The sequence below is a fragment of the Pituophis catenifer genome, unplaced genomic scaffold (genome assembly GCF_029215685.1).
Source record: "Pituophis catenifer annectens isolate HBS135680 unplaced genomic scaffold, rPitCat1.0.hap2 SCAF_2, whole genome shotgun sequence".
In the NCBI taxonomy this organism is placed as follows: Eukaryota; Metazoa; Chordata; class Lepidosauria; order Squamata; family Colubridae; genus Pituophis; species Pituophis catenifer.
The window spans coordinates 32498158-32521404 of NW_027256882.1; the positions used below are offsets into that span (position 1 = coordinate 32498158).

The 23247-nt window shown below is 40.0% G+C and overlaps 1 protein-coding gene across 1 annotated transcript; it reads left to right on the forward strand.

The window, feature by feature from the left end:
* Positions 1 to 478: 478 nt before the first annotated feature.
* LOC139310077 (vomeronasal type-2 receptor 26-like) lies at positions 479 to 12089 on the forward strand. The gene is made up of 5 exons (XM_070934239.1): positions 479 to 757; positions 1779 to 2591; positions 3980 to 4213; positions 7137 to 7263; positions 11179 to 12089. Exons 1-5 carry the CDS (start codon positions 479 to 481, stop codon positions 12087 to 12089), a joined length of 2364 nt encoding a protein of 787 aa, XP_070790340.1.
* Positions 12090 to 23247: the final 11158 nt, after the last annotated feature.

Consider the following 23247-nt stretch of genomic DNA (forward strand, 5'->3'; position numbering starts at 1 on the left):
GCATCAGGTCAACTAATATGTATTAATTTCCCATTGTGATATACAATATGATATTGCAAGTCAGCTATTTTCCAACCCAATTCCATGTCAAATACTGTGACTGTTTTATGTTTAGTATTTTTTTTTCTAAATTATGCCTAAATGTTTTCGATGGACTATAAGTCTAATAGGCAAGAAGAGAATTTTAACTTTTTAGGGAGCCACAAAATCCTTTGTCAGTTCTGTGCTTTTAGACTGAAAAGAAGACATAGAATTGAATTCTTTATGAAGACTCTCCAGTTCTATCTATATTTTAAAAACTGATATCTGCAATGCATCTGATTTGTAAATCAACCCATGCAGAAGTTAGAAATTAGATCCTGTGGTTTTAGGTTTTCTTATTAATATTAGAATCAAAGAAGCTCTCATTAAATATGTCATTCTGATTGAATGCAGGATGAAAATCTGATCCACCTATATTTGCAGAAAAGGCTCCACAATGTACTGGAAAGCCCTGTCCTTCCTTTTTGCCCTTGAGGAGATTAACCAGAATCCCCAAATCTTACCCAATGTCACCCTGGGCTACAATATTCATGACAACTATTTTAACACAAAGGTGACTTCAGAAATCTTGTTGGACCTGCTTTCGAAGGGAGAGGCAGATATTCCAAATTATAACTGTGGAAAATGGAGAAACACACTGATGGTCCTTGAAGGAGCTGATTCAGACATGTCCATTCAGATATCAACCATGCTGAACACCTTCAAGATCCCACAGGTAGATTTGTGCATGCATGATCGCTTGGTCATTTGAAAGGGGATAAAGTTCCTAAAGACCACGATAGGCAACAAGAGTTGGGGAAGAAGATTCAAAAATCTGAATTAGATATGGCCCAGATGAACTTTTTGTTCCAAGGCCCTTGACCAAATTGGTGGACCCTTGTTGGATACTTGCAAAAGAAAAATATTAGAGCTCATGAGGAGAATTGCAGGGCCTGAGCAAGGGGATATTCTGCATGTCTTCTTTGGAACATATGTCAAAATGGCCACAGATCAGGGGTGAAATCCAGCAGGTTCTGACAGGTTCTGGAGAACAAGTAGTGGAAATTTTGAGTAGTTCGGAGAACCAGCAAATACCACCTCTGGCTGGCCCCAGAGTGGGGTGGGAATGGGGATTTTGCAGTATCCTTCCTCTAGAGTGAGGTGGGAATGGAGATTTTGCAGTATCCTTCCGTTGCCATGCCCACCAAGCCATACCCACAGAACCGGTAGTAAAAAAAATTTGGATTTCACCACTCCACTATGGAGTGGTTTATCTACCACTCCATTAGGCCTGGCCTAATCTTTTCCCTCTTTTCTTTTTAATATGCAAATTTTAATCTGTTTTTTAAATGATTGGGGTGTTTTAATTTGTCTGGGCCAAATTGTTTAATTCGATTTATCCTGTTTTTAAATTTTGTATTTATGTATTTTACTGTTTGGCTGTTCACCACCCTGAGTCCTTCGGGAGTAGGGCGGCATACAAATCAGATAAAGATAAAGATAGATAAAGATAAAGATAAAGATAAAGATAAAGATAAAGATAAAGATAGTGCTTTACAGCACTCTCTGGGCACTCTCTGGGCAGTTTACAATGTCAACATATTGCCCTCAACAATCTGGATCCTCATTTTTCCAACCTTGGAAGGATCAATGGCTGAGTCAATAATAAGGACAAAGATCTTTAGTCGGAATTTTGGGCAATCAGTACTTTAGTTTTGATCTGAGAGAAAATGTTAACATTTTCCCTTCCTTTTCAGGTCAGTTACACTTTTGCTTCCCAGGTTTTGAGTGACAGAAAACGATTCCCCTTTTTTTACACAACCTTCCCCAAAGAAGCACACGAGTACCCAGGGATTGTCAAAATACTCCAACATTTCGGCTGGACGTTGATTGGACTCCTTGCTGCAGATACCGAAAATGGAGAGAAATTCATGAGGCTCTTCACACCCATACTAGTCCAGAATGGCATCTGTGTAATTTTCTCCCAAACCATTTCAGTGAATCTTAAGGGTAATGACTATCACCCTGGACTTTTCCACGAATGGAGTCAGGTCAATGTCTTTCTTTACTTTGCCGAGGCCTTAACCTTCTCACATGGAATAGCGCATGCCCAAATCATTCTGAGCCAAGTGGAGAAACCTGTTGTGGGAAAAGTTTGGATCACAACAGCTTTCTGGGACCTCACCTTGCCATTGTCATATAGTACTTTATCTTTCATGTACACCCATAGTATTCTTTCCTTCTTTAGCCGGACAAATCAAAAGATAAAATATGATTATTTCCTCAAACTTAACTCTTTTACCGAGAAATTTGCAGGTTTAGTATTTTCATGTTCCTATTCAAAGCATGCCCTATCTCTGAAAGGATGGATAAGATGCAAAGAAAGGGAAAAATGGCGGAATGTCAATCTTGAGCTACGGGAAAGGATTCTGTCCCTGGATGGCTACCACATTTACCACACCATCTGGACCATTGCTCATGCTTTACATGCGGCCTATTCTCTCCAATCCCAGAGAAGGACCACGAAGAATGAAAACAGATCTAGACTTCAAAGACTGCAGCCATGGCAGGTACTTTCCTTTTCCATCACAAAGATTTATGCTGAAGGGGAGATTCCACTCTCTCACTCCGTAATGTTTGGCTTTTTATTGATATTTTGCTTAAACAAATAGGTTTAATTTTGTTTTTTTCTGACTTTATGGAGAAGGGGATTATGTGGTGTTCAGAATCACCTTCAACTGGCACAGCTTCTATAGCTTGCAAACATATTAATACAAGAATTTATATAGTTTATGAGTGAACGTAAATGAAATGGGGAGGCGCAATCATATTGTCAGCTGCCACCTTATGCTCGTGTGTGCTTTGCTGTTATGCGGTGACAGACTGCCATGAACTGTGGAGAGGGGAGATAGGGAGAGGGATGCTTGGGGAATCAAAAGTAGAGATTGCACCACCTTGAGATGCTGCCCCAAGGTCATCCTGGCTGGAAGAAGGAGGGAGCCACATACCAAGCTGTGCATGGACTGACAGTTATGAAAAGATCTTGCATGGACTTTATTGGTTACAGTGGAGTGGGCAGTAAGGGACAGTCAAGGATGGGAAAAGTAGAATTTAGGGATTTTGGCACTTAATTCTCAATTCTGGCTATGCAGTACTTCAATACACTTAATCTGTAATAAGACCAGGGGTGAAATGCTCCCGGTTTGGACCGGATTGCCCGATCCGGTAGCGATGGCGGTGGGTGGTTCGGAGAACCGGTAGCAAAAATCCCTGTGCCCTCCCCCTCTATGGCCAGCTGAGCCGCGCGATCATCAGAGGTTGTTTTTTTTTTTTTACTTTTAAAAGCATTTTGGCCAAAAAAATGCTTTTAAAAGTAAAAAAAAAAGCCTCTGATGATTGCGCGGCTCAGCTGGGATCGTCAGAGGCTTTTAAAAGCATTCCCTTTTGAAGAACTCTTTCTCTCTCTAGCCCGACTCAGAAGATGCAGCCCAGAATTCATAGAATAGAATAGAATAGAATAGAATAGAATAGAATAGAATAGAATAGAATAGAATAGAATTTTTATTGGCCAAGTGTGATTGGACACACAAGGAATTTGTCTTGGTGCATATGCTCTTGGTGTACATAAAAGAAAAGATACGTTCGTCAAGAATCATAAGGTACAACACTTAATTCTCCTATCAGTGCTGTGTATGATTTATCCTTTTGCCAGATATCTGGATGGTTAATTTGGAAAATTTGGAGAGTGTTTGGAATGTTCAATCTATTATTTTCATGTTGCTCTCCACTTTGTTTGGTGCCCATTGGAAGATGGATGGAGCTCACTCCAAGGAATGGCCTTCAGCTCTTCAACTCAGCTTTGAATTACAGGAAGAACATCTGTGCAGTTGGGAAAATTTAGATCTCCGTCGTTCTTTTCTATATTCTTCAATTCTTTCATTTTGCTTCTCCTTTCCAGCTTCACCCTTTCCTGAGCATCGCCCAGTATTACAATAATTCTATGGAGGGAGTCTATTTGGATGAGAAAGGGGACCTGGCAGCTGACTTTGACATCATGTACTGGGTGAAGCTTCCCAATGGATCTGTTATCAAAGTGAACATTGGGAGTTTGGAAAGAGAAGGATGCTCAGAAGCCAAATTTAGGCTCACAATGGACCAGAAGGCAATCATGAGGTCCATGCAGGTCAACAAGGTGGGGAAGTTAATTTCTTTCATATCCCACATTTTGTAAGCATTTCCTAATATCTGAGGTGTGTTCTCAACCAAGTTTCTCACTTGTCTGGCAGAAGGATGCTACAGGATAAAAAATTCTCCTTTTCCTTATGTTCTACCTGGTTCTTTGCCATGTAGTCATGCCCCAAAGAATTTATTGTGTGCCTTAGGACAGGACATGGAAGGATCAGTTAAAAGTTGCTGATCTGAAAGACTTTGGCCAAACTTCATTTAGGTCTGTTATCAGCATCAAGTTTCCAAGATCAGGAAGACCCCAAAAATCTTCTTGACTACAGATGATTCCACAGACATGTCCATGTTGCCTTCTGATATTCTGCAACTGTCTAGTGCTGCTCAGAGCAGAGGAGAACCACAGAGGGTTAAGCAAGGAAGCTTGGGTAGAAGTTGGTCATAAAAAGGAGAGGAGAAGCAAAGGTGTTAAGTGGGATGTCTTGGGGAAATTTAAAAGCATGTTTGGTGAGGTTACTTAATGTTTTTTTCTGAGTCCAGAACAGGAATATTGCACAACTCAGATCCCTCAGATCCTGGACATAAAACTGTTTCAACTGTTTCCTCCTCTCAGGACAGCACTATAAGGCACTGCAGGCCAAAATACTATATTTTTCGGAGTATAAGATGCTCCGGAGTATATGTATACCTTAGTTTTGGGGGAGGAAAATAAGAAAAAAAAATCTGCCTCTGCCTACCAGCTTCCATCGGTATTCATCTGGCTAGTGTCCTGTCAGTGTGTGAGACTGTTTGGAAACTGAAACAGTATTTGCTGTGTGAGCAACAAGGAAGGAGACAGCAAGGAGCCTGGGCATGTTCTAAAGCTGCATGCTGTGCTGATCTCTGGAACTAAAACTGAAACTCCTCTCCTCTGCTTGTGTTTTGCTAGCTGCTGCAAACTCTGACAGTCCTTGCAGCAAATAGCAAACAGCCAGGTCAGCTTCAGCACATTATTGCAGCCTGATTCAACATGAGGAGCTGATTGGCGGGTGGATCGGCCTCCCGAAATACCCCCAATCAGCTGTTCCAGGCTGCAGGGATTACCATAGACCATCACATCCTCCGTGCCTCATGTTTTTGGCTACATTTGGTGTATAAGACGCACCCAAATTTTCACCCTCTTTTAGGGGGAGGGAGTGTGTCTTATACTCCGAAAAACAAGGTAACTAGACACAGGGACAGTATTTTCCCTTGTGCTATCACTGGGCTAAATACCTAATTCTCCCCATTCTTTTCTAATATCTATGTGTATTTACCCATGTAGTGTGACTGTACTATTATTATTATCCTTCTCATCTTCTCTACTAACCCCTCTTCTTGTCATTATTGAATATTATTACTCTGTTGCTTTGCATGTACACTGAGACCTTCTGCCCCAGAGACAAATTCCCAAACTTGACCAAATAAACTATTCCATTCCATTCTGTTCCGTTCCATTCCATTCCATTCAATATTATGTGCTATTCTGGGTCTCCGCACTTCAAAAATGATACAATAGAATTAGAACAAGATTCAGAGGAGAAAGGCTAAGATGATCATGGGGCTGGAATAGCTTCCCTATGAGGAAAGATTGCCACACTCGGAGGGTTTGGGGGTGTTTTTTGCATAGAAATGTGGTGTAAAAAAGGGGACATTACTGAGTTTACAAAAGTATGTATGGTGTCGATAAAATGGACAAAGAAAAGTTATTTTTCCCAACCCAAAGCACAAAAACCAAAGACCATCTAATGACATTGAATCCTGAAAGAATCCAGTGGTAGAATTCAAAATTTTTTACTACCGGTTCTGTGGGTGTGGTTTGGTGGGCCTGGCATGGCTTGGTGGGCATGGCAGAGGAAGAATACTGTAAAATCTCCATTCCCTCCCCACTCCAGGGGAAGGATACCGTAAAATCCCCTTTTCCTCCTGATCAGCTGGGACTCGGGAGGCAGAGAATAGATGGGGGTGAGGCCAGTCAGAGGTGGTATTTACCAGTTTATTTTATTTATTTATTTATTTATTTATTTATTTATTTATTTATTTATTTATTTATTTATTTATTTATTTATTTATTTATTAAATTTTTATACCGCCCTTCTCCCGAAGGACTCAAAGTGGTGAACAGCCAAGATTAAAATACATACAATATGAAAATTAAAATAGTTTTTTAAAAAATAATTAAATCAATTTGGCTTCCCCAATTTAAAACCCCTTACCCATAAAATTAACCCATTAAAATTTTTTAAGCCAGCCCGGCTTGCTGAAATAAGAAAGTCTTCAGTGCCCGGCGGAAAGGGTGGAGGTCCGGGATCAGTCGTATCCCTGGTGGTAGCTCGTTCCAGAGGGCAGGTGCCCCCACAGAGAAGGGTCTCCCCCTGGGGGTCACCAGTCAACATTGCTTGACCGACAGCACCCTGAGGAGACCCTCTCTGTGGGAGCATATTGGCTGGTGGGAGGTTATCGGTATTATTCTCCGAACTACTCAAAATTTCCGCTACTAGTTCTCCAGAACTGGTCAGAACCTGTTAAAATGCACCTCTGAAAGAATCAGAATAGATAAAAGGAAGCATTTTTTTCCCATATAGCATGCAATTAAACTTTGGACTTTGCTCCCAGAAGATATGGTACAGCTACCAGTTTAGCTGGCTTCAAAAAAGATGTGAGTCAATATAATCAGAGGGCAAACCAGGATCAAAAAGCATCATTTAGCAAGCATTCTGTGACACAAGAGAATGATTGGCATTAAACACAATCTTTTTGCTTTCTTCACTTGCAGCTGTTTCAGTTCTTCTGATTAGATTCAGCAAGTTAAAATTTGGGCCAGCAGTTTCACTGGGGCTTCCCATGGTAGGACTAATTTCACAGGAACATCAGCTCCAGCTATTGCATTGAATGTTCCTTTTCTTTATCTTTAGCCCCTGCCAAGGTCTCGGTGTGTGGATAGCTGCCCGCTTGGGTTTGTCAAGCTGATAGACGAAGATAAACCAGTTTGCTGCTATAGTTGTATTCCTTGTGCAGAAGGGACTATCTCCACTCAGGAAGGTGGGTGACTCCAGAGATAAAAGCTGTCCGTGTCTTACTAGTTTTGAATAAAAGGTAAAGGTTCCCCTGCCACGTATGGTCTAGTCGTTCCTGACTCTAGGGGGTGGTGCTCATCTCCGTTTCTAAGCTGAAGAGCCAGCGCTGTCTGAAGACGTCTCCGTGGTCATGTGGCCAGCATGACTAAACACTGAAGGCGCACGGAGCACTTTTACCTTCCCACCAAAGTGGTCCCTACTTTTCTACTTGCATTTTTTTTATGTGCTTTCGAACTGCTAGGTTGGCAGAAGCTGGGACAAGTAACGGGAACTCATTCCATTACGCGGCACTAGGGATTCGAATCACTGAACTGCCGACCTTCTGATCAACAAGCTCAGTGTCTTAGCCACTAATCCACTGCATCCCTTCCCTAGTTTTGAATAGCCACAATTAATTCTACCATTTCAGCTCATTTTATCTCTATCCTGCATTTTTATTTAATTTCATAATCACAAATCTGTGGCCGAATTCAGTTAAAAATATAAAACCAAAACCAGTAAAAACTGTTTCAATTAAAAATTAATAACTTATTAAAATCTCTAGAGGTATACGTTTCAAACAATTTAATTTTCCAAAAGAAATGATTTCTAGAAAACCCACTGTTTGGGACAACCATGATCTGGATGACTGGGAATCCCCATAACCACTGTTGGCAGGGTTTTGAAATGTAGAATATTAGAATGGGACAACTTGGTGCAGCCAACTTGGTGCAGCTAACTCTCCACAGCCAACTCACAGCGGCCAACTCACTAGGGAGCAATTCAAAAATTCAAATATTTTTTTAAAAATGCTTTTTTTTTTTAAAAAAAATAATTTTTATTAAACCGTTTGTCTTTAAAAACAACATAAAAAACCCACCTGTGGTGGGTTGCCCCCGGTTCAGACTGGTTCGCAAGAACCGGTAGTAAAACCGGTGGGAGGCCCCACCCCCTGCCCCGAATGTCGTCATCAGCGATCTGCACACGCGTAGAAGCAAGGCGTGTGTGCGATCCCATTACGTACCAATGGTAAAGGTAAGTAGAACCCACCCCTGAATCACACATATATAAAAACAAAACATGTCAAGACATAATGTATTGAGCATTACATAAGATTAATGGTAATTTTACAGCATTTTGTATTGACTTATGTATGTTGCTTTTGTAGTTCTCTATTCTATCATTTCTATTTACTACTCAATAGTAGAATAATCGCATTACTCCAACATACACACACACACACACACACACACACATTATAATATTCATTGTTCTTATCTATACATTTACATTCGTTTCTATTTACAGCTCTTTATTTAATGTTGTTCAGTTACTTGAAGTTTCATCAATATTAAGTTAAACATTTCTTGTTCTGATTTCTATTTTCGAGCCAACTGTACATTTTATTCCATATTTCATAATATTCCGAATCCTCTCTCTCTTTCGACTCCATAGTCATTTTATCCACCTCTGCGCATTCTAGAATTTTCCTAATGACTGTTTCTTCTGAGGGTACATTTTTTTGTTTCCAATTTTTTGCGAATGTGATTCTTGCTGCGGTAAGTATGTGCAATATAATGTATTGAAGGTTTTTGTTCATTTTTGAGTCCAGTATTCCTAATAAAAACAATTTAGGTTTCAAATCTATTTTTTGCTTTGTAATTTCTTCCAACCATTTTTGAATTTGACACCAATACTTCCTTGTGATGGGGCACGTCCACCACATGTGGTAGAATGTTCCGGATTTATGATTGCATCTCCAACAATTAGGTAATAAATTGGGATACATCTTGGCCGAACTCGCTGGTGGCAAATGCCACCTATTTCCTATTAAAAAAAATATTTTCATTTTTGTCATTCACATTTTATTTTGTCCCTCTTTTTGCATCCTTCCTTTAATTATTCTATTCCACCATTTCTTTGATATTGGTGTAACTCTTGTCTGTGAAGATTCTCAGTCATCCAGGTCATGGTTGTGCCAAAGGTTCTTTTTCAAGAAGCAACTGGACTTTCTGGTTTTTCTTTGAAGACGTTTCATTTCTCATCCAAGAAGCTTCTTCAGCTCTGACTGGATGGTGAAGAATGGAAGGATTTATACTCCTTGTGGACAGCTGGTCATTTGCATTCTTTTAGCGAGTCGTTAAGGTCACCTGGAGGTTTATCTGTGTCATCAGTATCTGAGTGGAGAAGAAGACTCCACACCCACTTGTACCACTCACATGACCCTGATGACACAGAGAAACCTCCAGGCGACAACTCGCTAAAAAATGCAAACGACCAGCTGTCTGCAAGGAGTATAAATCCTTCCATTCCCCACCATCCAGTTAATGTAACTCTTGTTCCACGGTGACCTGTCCCATGGCGATTTGGCTGTGACGAGTTGTCCTGGAACAAGTTGGCTGCACAAGTTGTCCTAGACCTGTAGAATAAATTGATATGGTGGATAAATCGATAGCATATTAATGCGATTTGAGCTAATTTTACACAGGACAGTCAATTTTTCTTCCAGGGCTAACCTCAGGGCAGTATTTGTCAATCTTGGAAGCTTTAAGATGTATGGACCTCAAATCCCAGAATCTCCACCCCAAACATTGCCTCAGGGGAATCAAACTGAAGATGATTATGCCCACCATGTTGACTTTTTGGACTTTTTCTAGCCCTTTGCAGAAACCGCTCTTTTCTTGCTACCTCGCAGGATCTTTTTGAAACTCAAAAGAGATGGTTGCATGCAGAATACAGCACTTGCAATGAGGAAACGAAGGAGTCTTTCTTTTCATAATGAAAGGTTTCACTTAGAGGACACATCGGTGATCTTTGAGCATCAAAATGGGCATTCTGATATTTTTCAAAATTGTCTTATTCTGAATAGCACTGTCATAGGTAGTCCTCGACTTACAGCAGTTCGTTTAGTGACCATTCAAAGTTACAACAGCACTGAAACAAAGTGAGTTATGACCACTTTTCACACTTATGACCTTTGCAGTATCCCCACGGTTACTTGATCAAAATACAGAGGCTTGGCAACTGACTCATATTTATGACAGTTGCAGCAATGGTGAAATGTAAAATTTGTTACTACCGGTTCTGTGGGCATGGCTTGGTGGGGGGGGGGGGGGTTAATATGACTGAGTGGGCGTGGCCAACTTTTTTTTTTTTTACTTTTAAAACCATTTTTTCTACAACCTCTTCGGGTGAAGAGTTTGTAAAAAAATGCCTCTGATTATCCCAGCTGACTTGCCTGATCGGCAGAGGTTTTTTTCCTTTTAAAAACATTTTTTCTATAACCTCTTCGGTGGAAGAGGTTGTAGAAAAAAATGCTTTTAAAAGCCTCTGATGATCCCAGCTGAGCCGCGTGATCATCAGAGGCTTTTTTTTTTACTTTTAAAAGCTTTTTTTTTCAACAATAAAAAAAAAAGCCTCTGATGATTGCGTGGCTCAGCTGAGCAATGGGGGGGGGGCAGGGATTTTTTCTACCGGTTCTCTGAACCACCTGCCTCCATTGCTACCGGATCGGGCGATCCGGTCCGAACCGGGAGCATTTCACCCCTGAGTTGCAGTGTCCTGGGATCAAGTGATCACCTTTTGTGACCTTCTGATAAGCAACGGGGAACTTAGATTCACTTAACAAGTGCAGTGATTCATTTAACAACTGTGCAAGACAGGTGATTAAAATAGGGCAAAACTCACTTAACAAATGTCTCACATAACAACAGAAATTTGTGGGTCAGTTGTAGTCATAAGTCAAGGAGTACCCATATGCTGGCAAGGTTACTAAGAATGACTTGTGGTCTGTGACTGGGAACAAAATCCAATAGATTGTCTTCTAAATTTACCATTTCCCAATCATGCAATAAAATTCTCCGGTATTGAAGTACATGAGTGTTGCGTTTGTTCTTTGCAGATGCCAAACATTGTGTAAGATGTCCCAAGGACCGGCAACCCAACAAAGAGCGGGATCAGTGTGTTCCTAAGGTGATAACCTTCCTATCCTACTCAGAAGATTTGGGGATCATCCTTACTTCCTTTGCTTTACTTTTCTCTTTGAGCACCGGCTTTGTGTTAAGCATATTCATTAAGCACCTGGAAACTCCAGTAGTCAAAGCCAACAACCGGGACCTGTCCTACCTACTCCTCATTGCCCTCCTGCTGTCCTTCATGTCTTCCTTCTTCTTCATTGGCCAGCCAAGTAGAATCACCTGCCTTCTTCGACAAGCAGCCTTCAGCATCATTTTCTCTGTCGCTGTCTCTTCTCTCTTGGCCAAAACCATCATGGTGGTGCTGGCCTTCCTAGCCACCAAACCAGGAAATAGCATGAGAAAATGGCTGGGGAAGCCTTTGGGCAACTCCATTGTCCTTTGTTGCTCTTTTGTCCAAGTTACAATCAGTGCTATCTGGTTAGGTACCTCTCCCCCATTCCCAGACTCAGATATGACTTCCCAGGCAGGAGAGATTGTTCTGCAGTGCAATGAAGGCTCTGTTGCCATGTTCTACACTGCTCTCTGCTACATGGGCTTCCTTGCAGCCATCTGCTTCACCGTAGCTTTCCTAGCCCGAAGTCTGCCTGGGGCCTTTAATGAAGCCAAGCTGATCACCTTCAGCATGCTGGTCTTCTGTAGTGTTTGGATCTCCTTTGTACCCACCTACCTCAGCACCAAGGGCAAGTACATGGTGGCTGTGCAGGTCTTCTCCATCTTGGCCTCCAGTGCTGGGCTGTTGAGTTGCATCTTTTTCCCCAAGTGCTACATTATCCTTTTTCGGCCTGATTTGAATAGAAAGGAGCAGCTCATTCTGAAAACCCAAACAGAAGTGTGATTTTAATTGTACTCCACTTTTAAAATGTGATTTTAAATGTAAAAAGGTGGTTTTTATCATTTTAAATGGTTATGTCTGCTCCTCAAAATAAATATTTAGATCGATCCCAACCTTTTGGGTACCTGGGACCAGTAACATGGAGAGAGGTTTTTCCGCAGACTGGAGGGGCTGTGGTTTCACATGCTGCTTGCATCCTATAGATGGGGCTTTGCTTGTTTGCGAAGCCCAGTTTCCGGTGGGGGTTGGAGACACCTGTATTGAAATACTGAAGTACTACTATAGAACAGTACTGAAGCCTGTTCTATCTGCTTGATACTTCCATTATAATACCCAATCTGTTTTTTTAAAAAAATCTCTTCTTCTCAAGATATGTAGAATGAGATCACCACAAAGGAATATAAAGTTTTCTAAAAGATAAATAAAAATGAAATGAAACTCTTATGTTTTGTAAGATTTCTTCTGGGCTCATTGGACTTTGCATACAAACAATAGTGGTCCAATATACTACCTGATGTCTATTTACCCATGTTGTATGGCTGTAGTAATATTATTATCCTTCTTATCTTCTTTACTACCCACTTATCGGGATGATGATGATGATGACAATGATGATGATTACACTGTTGCTTTGCATGTACACTGAGAGCTTCTGCACCAGAGACAAATTCTTTGTGTGTCTAATCACACTTGGCCAAATAAAGAATTCTGTTCTATTCTGCTATGTTCTGTTCTAAATGCTGCAACACGCTTCAAAGATTCCATCGCCCTTCCTCGATGTCCTATGCAAGTTCTCCCGACAGTGAGCAAAACAGTGTGTTGGAGTGCACTTGTGACAACAATTTAGGGTATTCCTTCTCATCTCAGGGTGAAATGCTACCGGTTCGAGTCAGTTTGCCCGAACCAAAAGTAAAAAAAAATTAAAAACCAGTTCCGAAGATCAGCTGAGTGACGTGCGATTGTCAGAACTTTTTTTTTTTTTACTTTTTAAAGTATTTTTTACTACCAGTTCCGGAGAACCGGTAGTAAAAAAATACTTAAAAAGTAAAAAAAAAAGTTCCAACAATCGCTTGCCTCTCAGCTGAACTTCAGAACTTTTTTTTTTTTTTTTTTACTTTTTAAGTAGTAAAACTTACTACTAACCGGTAGTAAAAAATGCTTTTAAAAGGTAAAAATAAAGTTCCGATGATCACAGCTGTGGCACGCGAGCTTGGGAACATTTTTTAAAACTTTTTTAAAGCATTTTTTTTACTACCGGTTCTTTGGAATGCTTTAAAAACAGTAAAAAAATGATTCCGACGATCGTGTTCCGGAGTTCCGGAGAACCAGTAGTAAAAAATGCTTTTAAAAAGTTTTTTAAAAAGATTCCCAAGCTCTTTTTTTAAAAGGTTTTCTTAAAAAGTTCCCAAGTGGCTAAGGTGCTGAGCTTTTCGATCAGAAGGTCAGCAGTTCAGTGGTTCGAATCCCTAGTGCTGCATAACGGAGTGAGCTCCAGTTACTTGTCCCAGCTTCTGCCAACCTAGCAGTTCGAAAGCATGTAAAAAATGCAAGTAGAAAAATAGGGACCACCTTTGGTGGGAAGGTAACAGCATTCTGTGCGCCTTTGGCATTTAGTCATGCCGGCCACATGACCACGGAGACGTCTTCGTACAGCACTGGCTCTTTGACTTTGAAACAGAGATGAGCAATACCCCCTAGAGTCAGGAACAACTAGCACATATGTGAAGGGAACCTTTACCTTTACCTTTATCACCAAAGGACTTTTCTATCAAGACCAGAAATACTCATTGAACCATTGTTCTCCATTGTTCTCCATTGCCAGCTGCAATGTCCATCAAGAAACCCAGATGAGGTAGGCATTACCATATAGTTCCGTGATGGTGGGACCGGAAGTCAGCAAACGGGCCATTTCCAGCCTCCGGAGGACCTCCAGGGGGGTGGGGAAGGCCATTTTCACCCTCCCCAAGCTCCTAGAAAGGCTCTGGAGCCTGGGGACAGAGAGAAATGGGCCTATCGGGCCTACCGGGCCATCCTGTGATAGGAGCGAGGGGGAGGGGGGTCGCACACGCATGCACGGGGGTGGGCACATAGAATTATGGGTGTGGGCATACGTGCATGCGCCCCCTCCCCCCGCTTCTGGCACGCAATGGCAAAAAGGTTAGCCATCGTTGATATAGTCTATACATATGGTGGCAAAAGCATGAAGGTTAGGAGATAACGTGTTCAAAAATGGCTACTACAGATGCACCAAACGAAGCTCCTCAAAACTTCACCTGCCATGACTTCCACTTTCTGCTCAAGCAGGTGCCAGGAGAAACTTCAGTTTGAGGATCTGACTTGCTCTTTCAGTGAGTGTGTCACCTTTTCTCTGAACTCACAAGTTTGATGAGTCAGTCATCCCAAATAAATCAGACAGGAAACATGACAAGATGAGCTAATTCAATTTTATAGTAAGGTTACATTAATTTTGCAAGTCTGAAAATATAAAACTTTCTGGATGTCCCTTTTAACTGCTTGAAGCATTACGGCAGGTCATTTCTAAGTTCCTTTTACTGACCATTAAGACACTGGGGGCTTCTGCCTCTCTGATTGTTTCCTAGCCATTTTCCCCAAGGTCATTCACACACTCTGTTACAGAAGGGAACCAAGGTGTTTGCCTCCCTACTGATTTGTTAGATTTGTTAGATGTATATCCTGACTTCCTGGCTCAGTTGTATCCAGTCTCTGGGTTCCCATTAAAATTAGAAGGAAAAAACCTGCTTCCTTGATTCATTAATAATGTGTAACAAGTATCTTTCTTTCTTTCTTTCTTTTTTTTTTAAATGAAATTTTATTGAATTAAGAATATATTACAATTCAAACTATACGGTTCGACAACGTGTAGTCATATTGTATATTTACAAGTGCGGTATCTAATCAATTATCTAATTATTTATACAGTTTATACAAAAATTCTTATATATAAAATTAATTACTGTTTAATTAAAATATAATAATATATAGGATTAACTAATAGTTGTGTATTATTCCTCATGAGTATTAACTTTTGCATTTAATTTCCAACCACCTATACCACAAATCCCAGATCATGTAAAATTCTGAATCCTCCTTTCCATTTAATACATACGTTAATCTGCACATTTCTGCGCAGTCAAGTATTTTATTGACTATCTGTTCCTCATTTGGTCCTCTTTTCTCTTTCCAATATCTAGCATGGGAGAGTCTAGCAGCTGTAACAATATGAATAATCAAATATTTCTTGTCCTTACCAAATGTTTGTTTTAGGACTCCCAGGAGATAGATTTCCGGCAGAAAATTAATATCCTCATGTAATATTTCTTGGATCCATTTTTGTATTTTTTTCCAAAACTTCCTCGCTTCCGGACACATCCACCACATGTGATAGAAGGTACCTTGGTGGTGGCCGCATTTCCAACACTTGGGGCTTGCATTTGGATAGATCTTAGCAATTCTAGATGGTGCTAAGTACCATCTATATAGCATCTTATACTGATTCTCCTTATAGGTTGTTGCTCTCGTCAATTTAAGATTGCTATTCCATATTTCTTCCCAGTCATCAAGATTTATCTTTGATTCGATGTTTTTCCCCCAAGTGATCATTTGGTCTTTTAGTATTTCTCCTTCTCTGTCGTATTCGAGCAGGTAGGAGTATAATTTGGCTAATAGCTTGTTCTCACTACCTAGCCATACCTTATCCAAACCATTTGTCCCCATCTCTATTCCCTTGTCTTGTTTATCTTTACTATATCAGGATTTAATTTGTAAATAAGGCCAATATGGATCCCTTGCTCTTTTAATATCTCATTGGGTATAAGGTTACCACAATTATCTAAAATATCTTGATAGGTGACCATTTTCTCCCTACCTAACGTATTTGGATGGGTCAGTGCCTCCATTGTAGATATCCATTTTGGGTATTTTAAGTAATGTTTATGCCTAATTTCTTTCCATGTCTTCAATAATGTATCTCTAATTTTATGTTGATGGAAACATATCCCTGTCCCTTTTCCTTTGTCCCAGAGGTAGGCATGCCAGCCTCTCAATAGGTCGTGCCCTTCCAGTTGTAAAATTCTCTTGTCTCTTAATAAGGCCCACTCTTGTAGCCATACTAAGTTGGCCGCTTTATGATATAGTTCCCAAACTGGGAGTCCGAATCCGCCCCTGTTCCTTTTTTCCTGCAAGGATCGTAATGCAATTCTCGGTTTCTTCCCACCCCAGATAAACTTCCTTACTATCCCATTTAAGTCTGAAAAGTATTTTCTATCAATACTAACAGGAATAGTTTGGAATAAGTATAGTAATTTGGGGAGAACACTCATCTTAACAGTGGCTATCCTACCGAGGAACGATATTTGCAACTTCCCCCACCTTTCCAAATCTTGCTTTATCTTTGTCAGTAAGGGTGTATAGTTATCCTCCTTTAAGGTTGAGCATCTGGCAGTAATCCAAATCCCTAGGTATTTGATCTTCTTAACTATTTGGATACCCAAATTATTTACTAATATTTCCTGTTCTTTTATTGGAATATTTTTTGTTAACATTTTGGTTTTTGTCATATTTAATTTAAATCCTGATAATTTCCCGTATTCATCTAATTCTTTCAATACTTTTGGCCCTGTTATTGATGGATCCTCCATTATCAACACAACATCGTCGGCAAAAGCTTGAATCTTAAAGGTTTCATTCCTAATTTCCAATCCCCGTATCTCTTTATTTTGCCTAATTTTTCTTAGCAGTACCTCCAGGGCTAATATAAATAAGAGTGGAGAAAGTGGACAGCCTTGTCTCACCCCTTTACCAAGTATCTATCTATCTATCTATCTTTCTTTCTTTCTTTCTTTCTTTCTTTCTTTCTTTCTTTCTTTCTTTCTTTCTTTCTTTCTTTCTTTCTTTCTTTCCCTTCCTTCCTTCCTTCCTTCCTTCCTTCCTTCCTTCCTTCCTTCCTTCCTTCCTTCCTTCCTTCCTTCCCTTCCGTGGAATGGCAGTGCCCAGATCCGCTCAGGGGCCTTTAAAAGCAGCGGAAATCAGTTGTCATGCCGCACAACCCCCAAGGCAGCTCCCCCAAGCAGACCCACCGCCCAAGGAGCGCGATCTGGGAGCAGCTTCAGCCAGCCTGGCCCGGGAAAGGCCAGAAGGGGCGAATTCCCGAACTCCAGTTCAGCCGGCCAGGGATGAGACATCAGACATGGGCTGCTATGAAAGACCAGAAGCAAACACACACATATGCGCAACCCATGCGCACGTCGGTACTGGTGAGGGTTTTAGCGAGCAGCGCAGGAAGCCAGACTTGCCTTCATAGGTATGAAAGCTTCCTACAAATGGAGAAACGGCAGGAGCAAGCAAGCGCTTCTTTTTGCACTTGCTCCTGGCGTTTTTCCACTTGGAGAGGAGGAGGAGGAAGAAGAAGACGAGGGCAACAATCCCGGGCGTGTGAAGCAAGGCATGAAAATCCACAGCAGGAAGCTTGGGGTGAGTGAAAAGGGGGAGCAGCCAAGCGCTTTGTTTCTCCAGAACTGGTAGGGAAAAAATGCTTAAAAAGTAAAAAAAAAAAGTTCCCACGATCGCGCATCGCTCAGCTGATTGTTGGAACTTTTTTTTTTTTTTTTTAACTTTTAAAGCATTTTTTTACTACCAGTTCTCTGGAAGTAAAAGCAGGAAGTAACGATGACTGGGCGGGTGAGCGGAGCCTCGAGTTGCCATTGCTACCGGTTCTCCGAACCACCAGCCATCATCACTACCTACTTGCCCGAGCCGGTCTGAACCGGGAGCATTTCACCCCTGCTCCTACTAGTTCTGAGTTACTGTCTTGAGAAACTATATTAAGGCCAGTTTTAAAAAGGCAAACTATAAATGATCTCCGACCTCCGGACCTTTCGTCGGGCCCTAAAAACTCATCTCTTTCAGTTAGCCGGTCTCTCTTGATTTTATGATTTTATGGTTGGTTTTAAATTTTGATATGGATTTTAAATTGATAAATTTTAAACTATGGGCCAAATTTAATTATTTTAAATCTATTTTTTAATCGTACTTATGTATAAATGTTTTTTATTTTGGCTGTTCACCGCCCTGAGTCCGAAAGGAGAAGGGAGGTATAGAAATTCAAATAATAAATAAATAAATAAATAAAATGGATGGATGGATGGATGGAAGGATGGAAGGATGGAAGGATGGAAGGGTGGAAGGATGGATGCACAATGGTTCTTACAAAACTGTTTCACTGGGGAAAGAGCTTCTAACCAGTCTGGATCTGTATCCAGGTTCTCACGAATACATTTTTTCTTCCCTGTTCCCTTGTTCATGAAATCACAGGACAGAAGAGAGGGGATGCTTCTTCTCTTTATAATTGTCAACATCACATTGATTTGTTGACTACCTCCCAATCACACCTCTAGGGAATTCTCCAAAGTTCACTGTTGAGCTGACATAAACAACGCTTTCAAGAGAAATAGAGGAGACATCATTCATCACCGTTTGGGCACCCTTTACTCATCCTTTACTGAGAAGTTGTGACGCTGTGCTGTAAAGCTTGAGCCTTTTCAGCTGACTTCTATCTGTGCTGGGAAAGCCACAAAAGCAATTGTGATATTCCAAGAGCCCTTTGCCTCCTTGAATCACTCCTTCAATTCTCTGAGAGCCATCTGACTCTGCAAGACACCTAGGAAATGGGTCTGGTCCTTCTCCTGATGCTTCTGTTGCTCCAGGCAACCTGCAGGATGCAAAGGGCCAAGTGCTCCTTAACTTTAGAAAGGGATGAGTCCGACCCATTGACTTATTTCAAGCCTGGGGACTACCTGATTGCTGGAATCACTTCTGCAACAACCACTTCCTTTCTACCATTCACTTTCAAAGAGGCTCCGACGGACAAAGTTTCCTGGTAAGAGAGCATCTCCCACCCTGCATGCTATTGATTCAAAAAGCTTTAGGTATCCTCTAATTTGGAACAGCTGTCACTTTTTCATCAATCCCTTTTGTCTGGATCACTGGAAACAGAGATTGTAGCTGGATCAGAGTAAGAAAGAAAATGGTGTTTACAAGAGACTTCAAATCAAATCCCTCGCACACCAGCTATTAAAGGTAAAGGTTCCCCTCGCACATATGTGTTAGTCGTTCCTTACTCTAGGGGGCAGTGCTCATCTCCGTTTCAAAGCCGAAGAGCCAGCACTGTCCAACAACATCTCCGTGGTCATATGTGGCCGGCATGACTAAACACCAAAGGCGAACGGAACGCTGTTACCTTCCCACCAAAGGCGGTCCCTATTTTTCTACTTGCATTTTTATGTGCTTTTGAACTGCTAGGTTGGCAGAAGCTGGGACAAGTAACGGGACCTCACCCCGTTACACGGCACTAGGGATTCGAACCGCTGAACTGCCGACCTTTTGATTGACCAGCTCAGCATCTTAGCCACTGAACCACTGCGTCCCAATTACACCAACTCTTACATGATGGTAAAGGCAGATCAGTTTTAGGTTCTGCTAGAAATTAAATGTGTCTATTTTCTAGATAAACCAAGAGAATCAAGAAAACCAATACTGAAGGCATAGCTTTCCCTATGGAAAATCATATGACTTATCGTGTGTGTGTGTGTGTGTGTGTGTGTGTGTGTGTGTGTCTATTTTCAGGAGAGCAACCTCTCAGTGCTGGAAAATTCTGTCCTTCTTGTTTGCTGTCCATGAGATCAACCAGGATCCCCGTATCTTACCCAACCTCACCCTGGGCTACAACATTCATGACAATTATTTTGATGCCAGAACAACATCAGAAGGTTTGGCAGATCTGCTCTCTCCTGGGCTGGCAGATGTTCCAAACTACAAATGTGGATCAAGACAGAATAACCTCTTAGCTATAATTGAAGGGACAGAAACGGACATCTCCATCCTAATTTCATCCATGTCGAGGAACTACAAAATCCCTCAGGTGAGAAAGTCTCTTCTTAATTTCACCGATAAGATTTATAATGGGGGGGGGAATCTAATTATCTGGAATCTGGCTAATCAGAATTAATGGGCAGAATCCTAATGTTTTGTTTGCAGTCCAAAGTAAGTGTACGGTTTATTATTTATTTATTTATTTATTTATTTATTTATTTATTTATTTATTTATTTATTTATTTATTTATTTATTTATTTTATTTTATTTTATTTCGTCAAGCATGTGTTTTATGGCAGATACAAGTGTAAACATAATTATAAATACATGAAATGGATATGAATAAGAGAAAACATTAGGACAGGCATGGTAGGCACGCTGGTGCGTTTATGCATGCCCCTTACAGACCTCTTAGGAATGGGGTGATGTCTACAGTAGACAGTCTAAGGTTATAGTTTTGGGGATTTGGGGAAGAAACCACAGAGTCAGGTAATGCATTCCAGGCATTGACAACTCTGTTACTGAAGTCATATTTTCTGCAATCTAGTTTGGATCGGTTTACCATGAATTTGTATCTATTGTGTGCTCTTGTATTGTTTTGATTGAGGCTGAAATATTCATTGGCTGGTAGAACATTGTAGCAGATGATTTTATGTACTATGTTTAGCTCAGACTGAAGACGACGAAGTTCTAAATTTTCTAAGCCCAAAATTTCGAGTCTGGTGGCATAAGGTATTTTGTTGCGAACAGAGGAGTGGAGGGCTCTTCTTTTTTTTTTATTGAAAAAGTTTTCAAATACAAATTTTTCCCCTTTTTTCCTTCCCCCCCTCCTCCCTAACCCCCCCTCGCCACCCATCCCCCCGTGACTTCTTCACACCAAAAACCTAATTCATAACAGATTACATAATATTTTACCATCGCCTTACTCTCTCCTCTATATACTGACCCTTACTTACTAAAAATATTATTAATATTATTACTTTCCCCTTTTACCATACATTTCAACAAAAAAAAAAAAAAAAAAAAGCAGTCTGCTATAACATTGTATGATAACTTCTAGTTTAGCATAATATTATTATAACCCCCAATTTAGCAATAATCTACCCTTTTTGTCCTCCCCAAAACTTATATCTATGTATTGTTACAACATTTCAAAACAACCTTCCACTTTAAGACTGTATAATAAATCCTACTTTAACATTTATTCTTTGTGTATATTAATATAACATTTCAAAGCAGCCTTCCACATAAGTCCTAATTTAACATTTATTCAACTCTGTCCATTTCCTCCACTACCCTAAATATATCACTTAAACATCCCTTTTCTTAAGCTAATCCATCAGTAGACTAACATATTTCCACCCACTTTCCTACAAAATTACCATACACAATTCAATTCTTAATATCTGCCCACTCTACTAATATATATATATATATACATATATTCCATTATTTAAAAAAAAAAAGACAATAACTTTAAATTTATAATCCATATAATATCTTCTTTGATGTCTTTCCACTAGATTGTTGAGTCCCCCATCCATAATTGGGTAACATAGCATCCTGGTGCAACAGTTTGTTCAAAGTCTTCAGTCTTCATCTGCCCCCATCAGTAATGAATATCCTCATATATATATAAAAATAAAAACAACCACCCGAGTGACATTATAATTGTATTCCATATAGTTGTAATTGTGGCTTTCATCAGGATTATTAATTCCCATCATCGTAATGGGTAACAACCAGATCTTCTGCATGCCCCAACGTAACTCTCTTGCCTTGTAGCTCAGAATAATTATAATATATTTATCAGTACAAGAAAAGAAATCCAAAATAGATAATTCAAATCCAACAGATTAAGGCTCTTTTCACATCCCAAAATTACGGCATTGCAGAGGTCTGTCACTGTCCTCAGGATGATATTAACCAATACTTCGCCTCCACTATCTTTTCACATATTCATTCATTTTTTTTAAAATCACTGGCTTCACCGTTGCTTAGTTTAGAAATTTCTGTTTTTATGAGACCTATTTCTTTTTTTCTTTTCTTTTTGTGGGTTTGATTTCCATCCTGTTTTCCTTTCTACAAGTTGTATATCAACTGATCGGTTTTCATTCTGCTTTATAAACTGATCTTGTTGGATCATCACGTTGAAATCAGATGCCGCTTCTCTCATATTTGTAGATAATCCAGCTGGAGTATCAAGAGAATCCAAAGACAGTTTGTCTACCACAACCTCTGTAATTCGATGTTTTCCCTTTATTTCCAACTCCTTCTGCTTATCCTGTATTGTGCCTATAGATGTTAAGTTCATTTTCAAAATTTTTTGATAAAATTCTTCCGCTTTTTCAACAGTATCTAATTGGTATCTTTCTCCTTGATATCTCAATATTATGCCAACTGGGGCATTCCACCTAAATGGAATATTTCTGTATTTTAACTCAGTCACCAGAAAACCAAATTTCTTCCTTTCCATTAACATCTTGGGGGGAAGCTCTTTGTAGATCCATATCTTCCTTCCATACAATTGCAAAGTAGAATTGAAGGAATTTTGCACAATTTTATTCCTAATTTCCTTGTCTGTAAAATAAATCACCACATCTCTAGGCAATTGCCTTTGCTTTGCAATCCAGGAGTTTATTCTGTACACTCTATCAATCCTACAAAACACTTCCCCAGGTTGAACCTTTAAAATCCCAGCCAGAATTTCAGAAGATATTTTCCTTAAATCATCTCTGTTATTTTCCTGTAAACCTCTGAGTCTGATCGCATATTCTGTAAAATTATAATGCATCATTAAGACCTCTCTTTCAATCCGTTGTTGTAAATTTTCTACATTACAAGACTTTTGTTCAACCTCCATTTTAGATTTTTCTTCTGAGCTATTGTCTTGAGTATTTGTCAAATCATTTTCAATTTTTTGTATTTTATTATCCAAATTGTCCTCAATTTCTTCCACTTTAGACTCTAATAAGTTAGTATTTTCATCCAACTTAGTCATAAATCCTACAAGATCATTAGCCATTTTAATAATCTTTCGATTCAAAATATCAAACTTTAATTGCACTAATTCTTTAATTTCCTGCTTAAATTTTTCAAAGTTCTGATTCACAATCTCATCCGAGGGCTCTTCTTGTGAAATATCTCTGGACTCGTTTGATTGTATTAATGTCCAATATGCAGTGCGGGTTCCAGACAGATGGGCTGTATTCAAGAATTGGTCTGGCAAAAGTTTTGTATGCCCTAGTTTGTAGTTCAATATTACTGGAGAAG